Genomic DNA, 13,028 nt, shown 5'->3' on the forward strand with positions numbered 1-13,028 from the left:
TCCTTTTTGTTTCTTAACCAGGGTCTCAATATCTCTTGAAAGCCAAAGTTTCCTAAATGTGTTACCTTTATCTTTTATTCTGATAGGCAAAAATAAGCTTTGTACTTTCAAAATTTCACTTTTGAAAGCCTCACACTTACTAAGTATACCTTTGCCACAAAATAGTCTGTCCCAATCCACGCTCTGATACCATCAAAATTGGCCTTTTTTCAATTTAGAATCTCAACCTGTGGACCAGAGCTACCTTTTTCCATAGTTACTCTGAAACTAATGGTATTATGATCACTAGATGCAAAGTGTTCCCCTGCCTTGTCTCATTCCCTAATATTCTAGTCCTTTCGAAATGAATGTTAAAATTGAATTTGCCTTCCTTACCACCGACTCAACCTGCAAATTAACCGTCAGGGAATCCTGCATGAGTATTCCCAAATCTTGTCTGACACCTTGGTCCTGCTACAATGAGGCCACTCTCACATTGGAGGAGCAACACCTCAAATTCTGCCTGGCTAATCTCCAACCAGACGACATCGATTTCTCTAACTTCTGGTCATTTCTAACCCTTCCCCCTCCTCTCTTTCTCCATTCCCCATTCTGACTTCCCTTCTCATCACTTGCCTATCATCCCGCCCTAGTGCCCCCCCTCCTTCCCTTTTTCCCCAAGGTTCACTCTCGTCACAAAACAACACATTTCACAACATATGCCAGTGATATTAAACCCGATTCTGATATCAGTACACGTATAGGGTTAGCCCAATGGATAACTTGCACATCAATTCAAACTTTCTGATGAGCAGAATACAAATTCTTTACAAACTTACCACAACATTAAACAAGAAAAATATCTCAAGCTTGAGAATAGTGCTCAATATGCAACTTATTTTTTTCATTCATTCTTTTGGAATCAGGGAGTCACCAGTAAGGCCAGCAGTTATTCTTTTCTCATTGTTGCCATCAAGGAGGAGGAACAGGAGCCTGAAGACACACACTCAGTGTTTTGGGAATAGCTTCTTCCCCTCCACCATCAGATTTCTAAATGAACACTACCTCACTACTTTTAGTTCTCTTTTTGCACTACTTATTTAATTCTTTTATGTATATTTCTTATTGTAATTCACTGTTTCTTTATTATTATATGCTGCAATGTGCTGTTGCTTCATACCAACAAATCTCATGACATATACCAGTGATATTAAACCCGATTCTGATTGTCAAAAATTTTATCTTGTGACCAGGAATGGATGAGAAGCTAGGGAATACTATGAAGGAGTATAAGCAATGTCAAGAAAATTTCAAGTATCCAAAAATAATTTCAGTTGCTGGATTTAGCTGAAGGAACCAAGGACTATCTCAGCACATATCAAGAAGGCTCTCAATGTAGTTAACATAAAATATATTCCGCCGTCCAAATATAAACAAATAGATGGGTATAGATTAAAGCTAGTTGTCAGTCTGACAGAAATGTGCAGTTTGCAGGCAATTGGAGACCTCTTTTTTTTTTACAAGTACCCTTGACTCAATCACCATTTGCTACAAACCTCATAGAAGGTGGTCAAGATCTAAAGCAAGTTCAGACTTTTACTGAGGTAAAATAAAATGACCCAATCCCTCAGGATCAATTCTAAGTAAGAAGTGCAAACTCTCCCCAAACTGCCAGATTAAAAGTACAGCTTCAGCTTTCACAGTGCAGCACAGAACCAGGAATATAATGCACTAACATACTCGGCATAGGAGCACACACAGGATGTAAATAATTAAGGTTTGGAGACATATTCAATCATATGTATAACCCAAAAATCCATTTTTATAAAGAGCCATTAAAGGTTTTGACATGAAGAGTGGAATTTTTTCCTGTAAACATTTGTGGATTTGAAGAAGAAATGGGAAGCAATGCAGTATTTACCAGGCTACCAATCAAGATTGGGTGGAATTGGAAATTGGCAAAAGGTACTGGAAGGAAAAAAAATGTAGAGCAAACTTGAAAGATCACAAAGAGAGGCCGGCTAATAAAAAATATCAATGGTCAAATGGTGGCTGAAGTCAGGGAATATAACTAGCATTGTTTATCACTATTTATAAAGATATGAAGTCAGAAATTCCAGAATTTGCAGTAGGAGTGAATATGATCTAAAAACTTAAAACCACAGGAGAAGCTGCATTTGGGAAGTTGTTAGGGCCAAATGAGTATTATTTGGAAATGTTCAGAGGGCTAAACAATTGGTTTCAGTGATAATGGAACATAATAGAGATTTTATTCCGACTCTCCTGGATGCAGACTAAATCCGGAAGATTGGAAAATGAAATATGATTCCCATCTTCATTGGTATTGGGATCAGATTATTGGTTTAACATATACCAAAATACAAGGAAAAGTTTGACTTTCATTCTGTTCGTACAGATCAAATCATCACAGTTCATTGAGCCAACATAAAGTAAAACAGTAACAGGGTGCAGAACAAAGTGCAACAGTTGCAGAGAAACTGCATTGAAATGAATCCTTGAAATACTTTCCCTGTTTGAGCTTGGTCTGAAAACATTACAAGGAACCTCTTTTTGAGGCATAAATTTTCTGAAATACCACCATTCTATGACAGGGAGGCCATGCATAATTAACTTAATGCATAATCTTTAAGAAGTGAGCAAAGTAATAGATATGGAAGTGATAATATGTACTGCCTCCCTGAATTTCATATATTCCTGTCATGCATGCAAAGTGTTTTTATGGAGCTGGTTTAAAGAACTCTATAATAAACTGTGGCAAGATGTGTTATGTTTGAACTATATGTTGAGCTTTTAAAAAAAAACTTTCTATTTTTATACATCTTCTCAAAACTTTGTGCATTGCAATTCTTTAAGCATGATACTATTAAAATCAACTTCGCCGTGATAGCTTCCCTTCATTAACTTCAAAGGTCAAAGTACATTTATTATCAAGTATATAACCTTGAGATTTGTCTCCTTACAGGCAGCCACAGAACAAAGAAATCCAACAGAACCCCTTTAAACAGAAGACCATGAAACACCCAGTGTGCAAAACAAAAGAACAATTTGTGCGAACAATAAAATGCAAGCGTATAACATTCAGAACTAAAGTTCATGCAAGTGAGTTTATAGCCACAAAGCCAGTTCATTGCTGTAGCTGGACCAGGAGCCTGTAGTTTCAGACCTCTGACTCAGTTCAGTGCAGACAGGAGTAAACCTTGCTGAACACCTGCCTGTTCCTTGCCTCTGGCCCTGACACCCCAACCTTTTCAGTATGATACAGCACTTAAATCAGCTGAACCTTGTTCTTGAAATCAGTTCCTCACCCTCAGACCCAGGCCCTGATACTTCGATACACTCTTAGGTCTGGGCCTGACCTTCCCAATCTGGTCCGGTACTTAACTCAGGCAACCATCAGCTTGTTCTTCTTTCTTGGGTTTGGGCACCGCCACCTCGACTCTGCCTTGTCTCACCTCGGATCTACTGCTTCAAACTGGCTACAAGTCCTCTCCAGCAATGGCTAAATATTGTCATGTCTGCACTCTAGAGCCTGGGCCCTGTCACCTCCATTTGCCTCATACATGATGTGTCACAATCGTCCCTCACCTTTGAAACCTTAGTTCAGACCACAAAAATGCCACATTGCATAGGTGGTTCAAAAGCTCAAATCCAAAAGGGAAGTTAAAGGCTATTGATTGCAGTGATCATTTTCCAGAAAAAAGTGTGATTTTTAAAGTAGTTAGTTGTTCTGTTTGCTACCAGTAAGACATTGCTGTTTTACTCCAGTGCCATCTTAAACCAGATCTTCTTTGAAATAAGAGGGCAGATGGGGAGAGATAGGAAAGTGACCAGAGTACACTCAGGCAGCAGTCATTTACAATCTATACACAGACAAAGGCACATCTGCCTGGCAGTGATCCTGCAGACATGTGTCCATGGGTACTGCTTCAATGGAGGATTAAAGTCAGGCTTTAAGGAGATAATCATCCAGAAAATGATAACGAGCCAGAAAAGTGTTATCACTGAATAGATCAAAAGCATCAAAGCATTGATTTTTAATGAGGTTTATAATGAAAAAAATACAGCATAGGCTATTAGAAGAATAATTCCTTTTGGTTAAATTATTAATATCATTAATGCTAATAAAGGGAAAGAAGACAAATAATTAAAGAACATTTTGTTCTATATTAAGAAGATATCATGATAGTTCATATTTGCATGGAAACAACTTTTATAGAGGCTTTAAGATGCCAATTGCAATGAGAAACACAAAAACATAAGGACATGGAATAGGTGCAGGTGATTTGGCCCACCAAGCCTGCTCTGTCTTTCATTGAGGCAATAAAACACAAACTGCAGTGTATTAATCACTGTAAGTTGTCTAAAGATCACCAACTGACATTAAGTTTCCAAACAATTTCAGCAGTTGTTATTATATGAGGGGTGATTGATAAGTTTCTGGCCTAAGGTAGTAGTCAATTTTAGAAACCTATCACATTTACTTTTCAACATAGTCCCCTCTCACATTTACACACTCAGTCCAGCGGTCATGGAGCATACAGATCTTGGACCTCCAGAAGTGGTCCACAGCAGGGGTGATTGATAAGTTCTTGGCCTAACGTAGAAGGAGATGAGCTATTAAATTCAAACTTTCTTTGTAATCACTCAGAGTTGAACTGCATGTGCATGTAACGAGAACTGTATAACTCATCTCCTTCTACCTTAGGCCATGAACTTATCAGTCACCCCTGCTGTGGACCACTTTCTGGAGGTCCAAGACACCAACGTCTACAAAGAAGGGATCTGTATGCTCCACGACCGCTGGACTAAGTGCGTAAATGTAGGAGGGGACTATGTTGAAAAATAAATGTGTTGGGTTTTCTAAAATTGAATCCTTCTACCTTAGGCCACAAACTTATCAATCACCCCTCGTATATTGTAGGTCATGATCATAAAAATAAAACAAAACTAAGCATAATTCATCAGCTGCCACAACCTATAAAAGAAACTCAGATTTGGAAAGGTGAACACATCACCTGCATTGAAATATTCATACAGCAACCCATATCTAAAGCTGACATGAACTCATGAATCTTCCCATTTGTACCCCCTCCCTTCTGTTTTCTCTGGACCCATGGAGTCTCCAGGTTTTGACCACCATTATCAAAAATGCTAGCAATGTAGAGTGCTGCAAATACTGTAAAAATATACAATGTTCAATTAATGCCATTGGATATCAAGCTGATGAAACAGAGTAATGCACGTGAACTGTCTATGCCAAGGTCCTAGCAGCAACAGCTGAGAAACGGGTTATCCACTGCCCTCCAAAGAGAGAGGATTTGGAACCCTGGTAGCAAAGGCCCCTAGATTTTCAGACAATGGCATGAAGCACCCGACCTGAGGAAGAGTTGCTCTGGACTCAGTATAAATGTGGACATCTTTGCTAGTCCTCCTGGCTGTATGAAAACGTGGAGCTCCGCGGGGTGTGAACAGTGCATGCTCTGACTATATAGCTGTTCTTGGAGTTATGGGAACCATATTGATATATAAAAAGTTACCCACAGCATAAATCAGACTGGTACTTCATAAGCCCATATTTGGTTTCTCAATGTTGATCTTAACAGCTGGTAAATCTATCAAACACTGAGACCCTTGACATCAAACAAGCCACGCTCATTTACCAGTCAATTTTTGTTGCGTTGCTTTACAACAAATGTAATATTAGATTAATTATAGAAGTGTTAATAAGCACCATGATGACTGTGTTTAGCTTTTGGCAGCTGGCAGCCAAGGAAAGACACGTACTTGATGTGTAAAAGTAAGACATTTATGAGGATATTTTGGAAGGTTGCCAGCTAGAAGCTTGGAACTCGCAAGTAACAGCACATGGGAAGGAATCTGAAAAGGTGACATCATTTTGAGTGGAGAAGAGGAGATGGGGTGTGTAAAACTTACAATTGAACAATAACATTCAGAATACATGTCTGGATTTGATGGCAGGAGAGGAGTAATAAGAAGGGTGGTGCTGGTGGAGGTCTCGACCTTGCTCAACCAGCTTTAAAAATTCAATTACTGTATAATCCTGTCCTGTTGAATGACAGCAAAATGCTTCCTGCAGCTGAAATTACAGGAGCAATTGTAACCCCAATGAGCCATGTAAGGCATTCAAATGAAAGGTTTTCAAATATGGATCCATCTTGCCTCATAACCATCTTCTTAAGATGCTAATGGAAAGAGGACAGGGTGTAGATATTTTTAAAGTATTTTAATGAGGCTGGACTCTTGTACTTTTTCTCTTTTTCCAGTTTTAGCACTAAACTCTAGAAATCTGGCAGCCAAAGGACAGTGTGGAAGAGGACCATCACTGAAGGATGCCCATGAAGAGCAGGATTGCTTTTAACCTCTGCATCAATCAGATCTCCGCCATCAGCCAAAGTCCATAGGGCACAGGAGCAGAGTTATGCCAATCGCCCATTTAGTCTGCTCTGCCATTTCATCCTGATTGACCTATTTTCCTTCTCAACCCCATTTTTCTGCCTTCTCTCCACAACCTTTCATGCTCTGACTACGGTAATTGAGAAACTATCAACCTCCGCTTTAAGTATGACCTTGCCCCCATAGCTGCCTGTAGCAATGAATTCCACAGATTCACCACCCTCTGGCTGAAAAAATTCCTCCTGATTTCCGTTCTAAGTGGACACCCCTCTATACCGAGGCTGTGTCCTCTGGTCCTAGACTCCTCCACTATAGGAAACCTCCTCTCCATATCCACTCTATCTAGGCCTTTCAACATTCAATGGGTTTCAAAGAGATCTCCTCTCATTCTTCTAAATTCCAGCAAGTACAAGCCCAGGGCAATCAAACGCTCCTCATACAACAACCTTTTAATTCCCAGAATCCTTCTCTTGAACCGCCTCCGAATTCTCTCCAATGTCAGCACATACTTTCTTAGATAAAGGGTCAAAACTGCTCACAATATTCCAAGTGAGGCCTCACCAGTGCCTTATAAAAGCTCAGCATTATATCCTTGCTTTTTAAATTCTAGTCCTCTCAAAATGAATGCTGACATTGTATTTGCCTTCCTCACCACCATCTCAACCTGCAAGTTAACCTTTAGGAAATTTTAATCCTTCTATCAAAGTGCATGACCATACACTTTAAAACACTGTATTCCATCTGCCACTTCATTGCTCATTCTCCTACCTAAGTTCTTCTGCAGCCTCCCTGTCTCTGTAACACTACTTGCCTCTCCACCTATCTTTGTATCATCCACAAACTTGGCCACAAATTCATCAATTCTGTCATCCAAATCATTGACATATAACATAAAAAGAAGCGGTCCCGTCACCGACCCTTGCAGAACACCACTAGTCACTGGCAGCCAAACAGAAAAGGCTCCTTTTATTCCCATCCTTTGTCTCGTGCCAACCAGCCAATCCTCTATCCATGCTAGTATCTTTCCTGTAATACTATGGGCTCTTATCTTGTTAGACAGACCCATATGAAACACCTTTGTCAAAGGCCAGCTGAAAATACGCAACATCCACTGAGTCTGTTTTGTCTATCCCATCCCTCTCCAAGGAATCTGATGCCATCTGTGGGTTAGGAATTGACATAAGACTTCTCACTTTCCCCATGCCACCGTTCCTGCTCGTACCCCACCAATCACTTCCAAGGACCTCCTTCAATCACTTTGCAACACCACATAACCTCATGGTTAAGCGTTTACCTATGTTCTCCCTCCTCTTCTAGCCTCAATGCTCCCTATCTGAACTTGGTACTTCAGTTCTAACAGCCCAACAGACTGCTAGCCCTTTGCTGATACCAAGAAGTTGTTTGTTCGCAAGTTGAGAATAGGTTCTCACAGTTAAATCCAGTGTGTTGTGAATTTAGTGTGGACATTCACTAACACACGTTAAGATTAATTTGCCAACTGGTGTAAACCATAAACCTTCAGACTTAGGGACAGAATTAGACTAATTGGTCCATTAAGCCTGATCTACCATTCCATCATGGCTGATTTATTTCCTTCTCAAACTCATTCTCCTGCTGTCTCCCCGTATCTTTGATGTCTTTACTATCAAGAACCATCAACCTGCACTTTAAATATAAATCTGAAATAAGGTAAATAATTGTTAAGAATGATTCAACATTAGGAAAAATACCTTAAGGGAGAGTAGAGAAAGTAAGGACCAATAAGGAATAAAAGGAGGTTCCTTAAAAATACCTTTTATGCCTTAACAGCTTTTTGGATACTTGTTTTGATAAATTCTTTCTAACAAATAATCTTACAATAAAGATACTACAATATATCACTAACAAACAAGAGAAAGTCTGCAGATGCTGAAAATCCAAGCAACACAGACAAAATGCTGGAGGAACTCAGCAGGCCAGGAAGCATTTATGGAAAAAAGTACAGTCGACTTTTTGGACTGAAGTTCTTTGTGTGTGTGTGTGTTGTTACAATATATCACTATTAACTTTGTAATATTGTACAGTACTACAGACTGCAGAAGAAGGTAAACTAAAAAGGATGCAAACACTGGAAATCTGGGACAAGACAAAAAGGCTGCAGGGACTTCAGCAGGTCAAGCAGTATCTGTGGATGGAAGTCGACAATTGACACTTTGGGTCTGCTTTCACCAGGATGGATAGAAAGTGATGTGATAGTCAGTGGAGGGAAGGGGTTAATACAAGAACTGAGAGGTGATATGTGCATTCAGGCCAAGGGGTGATAAGCAGATGAGGGAGGGAGGAGAGTCTATCAGAAGCTGGGAAGTGATAAAGGGCTGAAGATGATAGAATCTGATAGTAGAGGATGGTGAAGGTAAACTAAATTGTCATCTAATTGCCTAGAGACCTAAGAGTTAACAGTGAGTTTGCACATGCCTACAGAAAATATTTGGTGATAATTCCATTATCTTAATTTATTTTGTGTGAATGAGTTGTTTTGATCTGACTCATACCTGTGTTAGCTGCAGACTGTGCTCAGCCTGAACATCTTTATTTCCTTGCTGCTGTTGGTCCCATACTGTTACCTGATGCTGTAGCTCTGACACTTGATTCTTTAAGTCATCGAGTTCAGCCAAAGCATTGAGTTTGGACTTGGAAACTTCCTTGTTCTCGTCTAGATATGAACAAAATAAACAACAGTGTAAGAGTAAAATGAACTCCGCCATGAATGGTCCCAAGCCTGGCTGCAAAAGGAAGAGGTTTAGGCATGGGGCTAGGAACCCCATCCTGTGAAAACCCAGTACTGTACTACAGAAACTCCAACAGAAGCTCCAAAGACCTGGTGGGAGTTATATACAAACAGTGGCCAGGATGTAGGATTAAAATAAAATGGGGGACAGAGAAGCATGTAATAAGGACAATGTTACAATAGTCATGGGAGATTTCAATATGCAGGTAGATTTGGAAAATCAGGTTGGTGTTGAATCTCAAGAGAGGGAATTTGTAGAATGTGTGCACGATGCCTTTTATGAGCACTAAAGGAAAGGCAATTCTGGAATTGGTGCATTGGAACAGATTTAATTAGGGAGCTTAAGGTAAGAGAACCTTTAAGAGACAGTGACCATAATATGATAGAATTCACCCTCCAGTGTGAGAGGATGAAGATAAAGTGAGGTTTATCAGTATTACAGTGGAGTAAAGGGAATTACAAAGGCATGAAAGAGGACGTGGCCAAAGTTAACTGGAAGGAGACATAAATAGGGACGACAACAGAACAGCAATAGCTGGAATTTCTGGTAGAAATTTGGCAGGTGGAAGATAGATACATCACAAAGATGACGAAGTATTCTAAACAGAACACGAGGAAACCACAACAGTCAAAGATAGCATAAAAGCAAGAAGGACATACAATAGAACAAACATTAGTGGGAAGTTAGAGAACTGGGTTGGGAAGTGTTTAAAACCAACAGAAAGCAACTAGAAAACATAAGGAGGGAAAAGATGAAATATTAAGGCAGGCTAGGCAATTATGTAGAAGAGTATACTAAAGTTCTTTTTCAGATATATAAAGAGTAAAAGAGAGCGAGAGTGGATATTGGACCACTGGACCATGATATTAGAGAGGTAGTAATGGGGATAAAGAAGTGGAGGATGAATTAATAAGTAATTTACATCAGTCTTGTCTGTGGAAGATGCCAGCAGTATGCTAGAACGAGGGTGTCAGGGGACAGAACTGAGTGCCAGAGGGCAGAAATGAGTGTAGTTGCTATTAGTATGGAGAAGGTGCTTGGGAAGGTCTGTAGGTACATAAGTCACCTGGACCACATGGACTATATCCAGGATTTTGAAAGAAATAGCTGAAGAATTTGTGGAGGTATTAGTAATGACCTGTCAAGAATCACCAGATTTTGGAATGGTTCCAGAGGACTGGAAAATTGTAAGTGCCACTCCATTTTTTAAGAAGGGAGGGAGGCAAAAGAAAGGAAATAATAGGCCAGTGAGCCTTAATTCAGTGGCTGAGAAGATGTTGGAGTTATTATTAAGAATGACGTATTGGAGGCACATGATAAACTAGGCCAAAGTCAGCATGGTTTCCTTAAAGGGAAGTCTTGCCTGACAAATCTGTTGGAATTATTTGAGGACATAACAGGCAGTATAGACAAAGAGTCAGAAAATGTTCCTTACTTGGATTGTCATAGGCCTTTGACTAGGTACCACACATGAGGCTGCTTAACAAGATAAGAGCCCATGGTGTTACACAAAGAATACTAGTATAGATATAAGATTGGCTGACTAGCAGGAGGCCAAGAGTCGGAATAAAGGAAGGTCTTATTTTGGTTGGCCACTGGTGAATAATGGTGTTCTGCTGGAGTTGTTAATCGAGACCACGTCTTTTCCAGTTACATGATAATAGTTTGAAGGCATTGAAGGCATTTTTGTGAAGTTTGCAGATGTTACAAGGATGGGTGGAGGGGCAAGTAGTGTTATAGAACATAGAAATTTACAGCACATTACAGGCCCTTCGGCCCACAATGTTGTGCCGACCATGTAACCTAATCTGGAGACTACCTAGAATTTCCCTAGCGTATAGCCCTCTATTTGTCTAAGCTCCATGTACCCATTTAAGTCTCTGCAAAGATCCTATTGTACCTGCTTCCACCACCACCAGCAGCAGTGCATTCCACACACCCACCACTCTCTGTGTGAAAAACTTACCCCGGACATCCCCTCGGTACCTATTTCCAAGCATCTTAAAACTATGCCCCCTTGTATTAGCCATTTCAGCCCTGGGAAAAAGCCTCTGGCTATCCACACAATCAATGCCCCCCATCATCTTATACACCCCTATCAGGTCACCTCTCATCCTCTGTCACTCCAAGGAAAAAAGCCAAGTCCATTCAACCTATTCTCATAAGGTATGTACTCCAATCCAGGCTACATCCTCGTAAATCTCCTTTGCACTCTCTCTATAGTATCCACATCCTTCCTGTAGTGAGGTGACCAGAACTGAACACAGTACTTCCAAGTGTTATGAATGCAGGGAGTCTGAAGAAGGACTTGGACAGATTGGGAGAAAGGGCAAAGAAGTTGCAGATGGAATATTGTGTAGAGAAATGCACTTTTGTAGAAGAAATAAAGGCATGCACTATATTCTAAATGTGGAGAAAAACAAAATATCAGAGTTGCAAAGGGACTTGGGAGTCCTTGTGTGGGCTTCCCCAAAGGTTAACTTGCAGGTTGAGTCAGTGGTAAGGAAGGCAAATACAACGCGAGGATTTACTTCAAGTGTAAGTTCGAGAATTCAATGTTCATGCCATCAGGTTGGAGGCTACTCAAATGGAATATAAGGTGCTGTTCCTCCAACTTGAGTGTGGCCTCATTGTGACAGGTGAGGAGGCCATGGAATGTTATATTGGAATGGGAATAGGAAGTGGAATTAAAATGGGTGGCTACTGGGAGATCCCACTTCTTCCAGTGGACTTCTTGAAGGTGCTCAGTGAAGCAGTCTCCCAATCTATATCAGGTCTCACTGATATACAGGAGGCCAAGCCGGGAGCACCGGACACCGGATACCGGACAACAGACTCACTTGCTCTGCTTGCAAGGATAAGTGCCAGGAGGGAGATCAGTGGGGAGGGACAAATGGACAAGGGAGTTGCATAGGGAGAGATCCCTGTGGAAAGCAGAGTCGGGGGGTGGGGAGGAGAGAAAGTTGAAGGTAAAACCTGAGTTACGGGCATAGCCAAGCACACTCAATTCTCAATTGCTAGGAACTTTCAAACTATTTTAATGGTGTTTAGTATTGTGGCTTTCTGGGGATTTACATAAATATTGCCGTGTAGGCTTCATTGTTTATTGTGCAGTAACTTTGGGATGATACCAGTTGTAGATATTACTATTGGGTCAATGTATATCTCATTCATTTTCCATCATCTTTCAATTGCCTCTTTTAATACAGCTTATACCTGATGCTTTCCCACTTATTGATTTCTGTATGTTGTGTGTGTTTGGAATGTCTGTATTTACTAAGTAAGTGGTCCTTGCTTGTTTATCTTGTAATATTAAATCTAAACAGTTATTATGGATTGCCTTATCTGTAATAATGGATTGGTCATAATATAATTTGTAAGACTGTCTCTAAAACTGGATCAGGTTTGTATTTATAGCAAGGTGTGTTGTCCTTTGACTCAGTATTTTAAAGCATGATTTTGGTGAATGATGACTGCCACTTGCTTGTGCCTGTGTAAGTAATCAGACTGAGTTCACCTGCTGTAGATGCGTTGGATTTTTTCTGGTTTCTCTTGGCATTTTCTGCATTTATTGTATTTTATTATAATCTCTTGTCTTCACCCCCAGTCCTGCCTGGCCACATGGAACCCCTCTGTTTCTGGGAAAAGGTCTCCAACTCTGATCCAGGCATTCGACGCTTCACCATCACTACCCAGTCTGCTCAGATAGTGGGGATGGCTTCCGTTGTGGGTCGTGTTCTTCCATTGGTTCACTTTTTCTTCTGTAGTGATAGTTTCTTGATTTTTCATTTAGAGTTAGTGGTGTGTACTTCTTATCAGAGTTGCATATGCTCACACTGAGTGCTA

General features: G+C 40.4%; 1 protein-coding gene across 1 annotated transcript in view; it reads right to left on the reverse strand.

Moving 5' to 3' along the window:
- Positions 1-13,028, reverse strand: part of fam184b (family with sequence similarity 184 member B) — a 205,401-nt gene that overhangs the window by 66,320 nt on the left and 126,053 nt on the right. The window contains exon 4 of the mRNA XM_059988930.1: positions 8,946-9,106. Within this exon, the coding sequence (XP_059844913.1) occupies positions 8,946-9,106 (161 nt within the window). The remainder of the gene's footprint in view (positions 1-8,945; positions 9,107-13,028) is intronic.

This window comes from Hypanus sabinus, chromosome 14, assembly GCF_030144855.1.
Source record: "Hypanus sabinus isolate sHypSab1 chromosome 14, sHypSab1.hap1, whole genome shotgun sequence".
NCBI lineage: Eukaryota > Metazoa > Chordata > Chondrichthyes > Myliobatiformes > Dasyatidae > Hypanus > Hypanus sabinus.